Source organism: Nicotiana tomentosiformis, chromosome 1 (genome assembly GCF_000390325.3).
Source record: "Nicotiana tomentosiformis chromosome 1, ASM39032v3, whole genome shotgun sequence".
Taxonomy (NCBI): Eukaryota; Viridiplantae; Streptophyta; class Magnoliopsida; order Solanales; family Solanaceae; genus Nicotiana; species Nicotiana tomentosiformis.
The window spans coordinates 127,775,474-127,779,007 of NC_090812.1; the positions used below are offsets into that span (position 1 = coordinate 127,775,474).

The 3,534-nt window shown below is 42.4% G+C and overlaps 1 protein-coding gene across 1 annotated transcript; it reads left to right on the forward strand.

Moving 5' to 3' along the window:
- The first annotated feature begins 2,928 nt into the window (after nt 1-2,928).
- Nucleotides 2,929-3,324, forward strand: LOC138909382 (uncharacterized). The gene has a single exon (XM_070200577.1). The coding sequence runs from the start codon at nt 2,929-2,931 to the stop codon at nt 3,322-3,324; it is 396 nt and encodes a 131-aa protein (XP_070056678.1).
- Nucleotides 3,325-3,534: the final 210 nt, after the last annotated feature.

Below are 3,534 nucleotides of genomic sequence, written 5' to 3' on the forward strand. Positions count from 1 at the left end.
TTTTAGTTTTTTATTAAAGATCGAAGCTTTATTATCCGGAATTATTTCCTATGGTGTTTGCTTATGATATTAAGTTATTTTGGCTAGATTCGAGTCGTCCGGAGGTTGTTTCACACGAGAAGGCCATTTTTGCGTATTGATTTAGCTTTTTTGAGGTAAGTATCATGCCTAACTCTATGTGGGGAAACTACCCCTTATGATTTGGGATTTGTTATATTATTTGAATTATGTGAAAGACGTGTACGCGAGGGGACGAGTGCGTACTCGGACTTATATGAGGAAATTGACCAGTTTAGACTCAAGGGGGCTCATGCCTAGCTGTTTTTATGTATTTATGTGAAGTTGTTAGCTCATATTATATCTTTTATTTGTGAAGTTTCTCTCACATGCTTTATTTGAAGTTGTTAGCACATTGTCACATCTTTTACTTGTCACGTTTACTCTTATAGGCTTTATTTGAAGTTTTTATCTCTTTTAATATTATGTGATTTCCTTTATTGTTGAGTTATCCTTAATTGAAATTGTTGTTACATGATATCCTTTCGTTGCCTGATTATTCTCATGCATTTAGACGTAGTTGCTAGTTCATGCCATCTCTTTCATTATTAGCTTGTGTTGTACACTCGATTTCGAAGTTTGCCATTTTATGGAAATACCTTCATTATTAAGTTTATTCTTAAGTAATTAATTGAAGTAGAAGTTATTTAAAGCCATTTACCCATTTTAGTTGAAGTTGTTGTTTAATGGAGTATTGTTCATTGTTGAGTTATTTTCCCCATTTCATGTTGTTGCTATTGAGATTCTTGTACACGTCGTGGTTGAGCTGTGGGTTATGTGTTGTGGTGATATTGGAATTGTTATTTTAGAAAGGTTGTGGCCTATGGGCACTTGTCGTACGAGTTTATATGTCGCGTTGTTCTGTTATTAGTACATGTGAATTTGTTGTGTGGATTGATGGTTGTTATGCGGAGCATAAGGGTGCCATATCACTATTGTGGTTATGCAGAGTATAAGGGTGGCATCTCACTATTATTGTCCGGGCGGAGTGATACAGGTGGATGTCGGAGTGATACGAGTGGCTAATGACATTGTCAGGGCAGAGTGATATGGGTGGCTATTGTACTAAATGTCTAGGCACATGAGTTCTCCATGCGGTTATGATTAGTAATGTGGGTACAAGGTGCCGTGAGCACATGATTTGTGGTTTCGAGACTCGTGACTTGTGATTATGAGATGAGGTATCTCGGAGTAATTCGTTTTGAGACATGTGTTAGAACGGTTTGATTAATTTGTTGTCATTTGTTTTCCTTATTTGGTTTCACTTGTACTATATCGGTGTCCTTATTACTTTTCTACTTATAACACATGTTTATTCTTGTTGTCATTTACTGATTCCTGCTTTCATTATTAACTTTATACTTATATACTACACAGGTTATTTTGACTAGTTGGTGTCTTGACTTGTACCTCGTCACTACTCCACCGAGGTTAGTCTTGATACGTATTGGGTACCGGCCATGGTGTACCTATACTACACTTCTGTACATTTTTGTGCAGATCCGGGTATTAAAGATATCGGACGCAAGCAGAGTTAGCTTATTGATCGCGAGGATACAAGATAGAGTTGCTTGGTCATCGCAGTCCCTTAGAGTCGTTTCCCTTTTTATTGTTCTATTAGTTTGTTATCCGAACATCATTGTATTTCGATTTTGAGACCTTTCTATGTATTCAGCTAGAGTTCGTGACTCTGTATTACCTAGTCTTGGGTGTTGTCGTGATTATTGCCGTGCAGGCTTATTCACCTTTATTGCACTCGCTTTATATCTCTGACACATAAGGAAGGATGCGGTGGAAGTCAGCGAAGTTTCCATGGTGTTCTACCTTTGCGTAGTCTTGGTCCACAGTGGAAGGCTCTGCACCTGAGACTCGTTAGACTTCAATTTTTATATTAAACTCTGTTTTAAAATATCATTATTAAACTAGCTTAATTGTTATAAGTAATCGGCTTACTTAGTCTTAGAGAGTAGGTGCCATCACGACGACTAAGGCGGGATTTTGGTTCGTGACAAGTTGGTATTGGAGCTCTAGATTTATAGATTCTACGAGTCACGAGCAAGTTTAGTAGAGTCTTGTAGATCGGTACGGAGACGTCTGTACTTATCTTTGAGAGGCTACTGAACTATTAGGAAGATTCCACTTCTTTTATTCCTATCGTGCGGGTTTGTTGATTTCAAAATTTGAGCCTTTATATCTCTATTCTCTCACAGATGGTGAGGACACGCACTGCCGGATCAGTCGAGCAGACGCCTGCGCCCCCTGCTAGAGCCGCGAGAGGTCGGGGCCGAGGTAGAGGAAGGGCACGTGCCGCAGCTAGAGCACCTGCTAGAGTAGTAGTTGAGGAGCCACCAGTAGTCCCCATTTGGGGGATAGGCACCAAAGGCGCCTGCTATTTCCCCAGAACTTCAGGAGACTTTAGTGCAGTTCTTGAGCATGTTTGGTACATTGGCTCAAGCGGGATTGATTTACATTGCACCAACCACTTCACATATTGAAGGAGGAGCTCAGACTCCTGACGCCCATACTCCAGAGCACCAGGCTCATGTTGGTCATACTCCGGGTGTGGTGTCAGTACAGCCTGTTATTCCGGTTTAGCCGGAGGTCAGACCAGGAGCATAGAGGAGGAGCAAAAGATGCTTGAAAGGTTCGAGAAGTATGGTCTACCTACTTTCAGTGGCATAGCTACCGAGGATGCATAGAGATTTCTGAAGAAGTGTCATCGTATTCTCCGCACCATGGGTATTGTGGGGGTGAGCGGAGTTGCTTTTACTACATTTTTAGCTGTCGGAAGCAGCGTATCAGTGGTGGAAGGTTTAAGAGAAGGGTAGGCCAGTTGATGCAGCACCACTCACTTGGACTCAATTTTTAGAGATGTTTTTGAGGGAGTTTCTTCCCCAGACCCTCAGGGATGCGTGGCATACAAAGTTCGAGCAGCTGCATCAGGGCACTATGATCGTGTCGGAGTATGCCATCAGGTTCAGTGAGTTATCCCGTCATGCTCCTACTTTGGTTCCCTCAGTCAGAGAGCGAGTCCCCAGATTTATCGATGGGCTCAGTTATGGTCTTATATTCAGCATGTCATGGGAGTTGGATACTGATACTCCATTTCAGCAGGTTGTGGAGAATCCCATGAGGTTAGAGAGTATTCGGGCACAGGAGAGAGAGCATAAGAAGGACAAGAGGTCTCGAGGATTTGGAGGATTCAATGGATTCTACTCTTCAGCTATGACCTATCACGGCGGAGGCTCGAGCAGTCGGATAGTCTAGTCCGTGCTTTAGACTACTCGTGGTGCTCCAGTTAGACAGGGACCTCAGGGTACTCACATGGGACAGTCATCCTTTAGTGCACCTACTGCACGGGGTTCCTACAACGGTTATTCCAGTTATCCGGCACAAACTCAGTACTAGCAGTCATGCCCGTATAGGGGTTGTTATGAGTGTGGTGATACCATGCACATCATGAGAGATTGTCTCGGA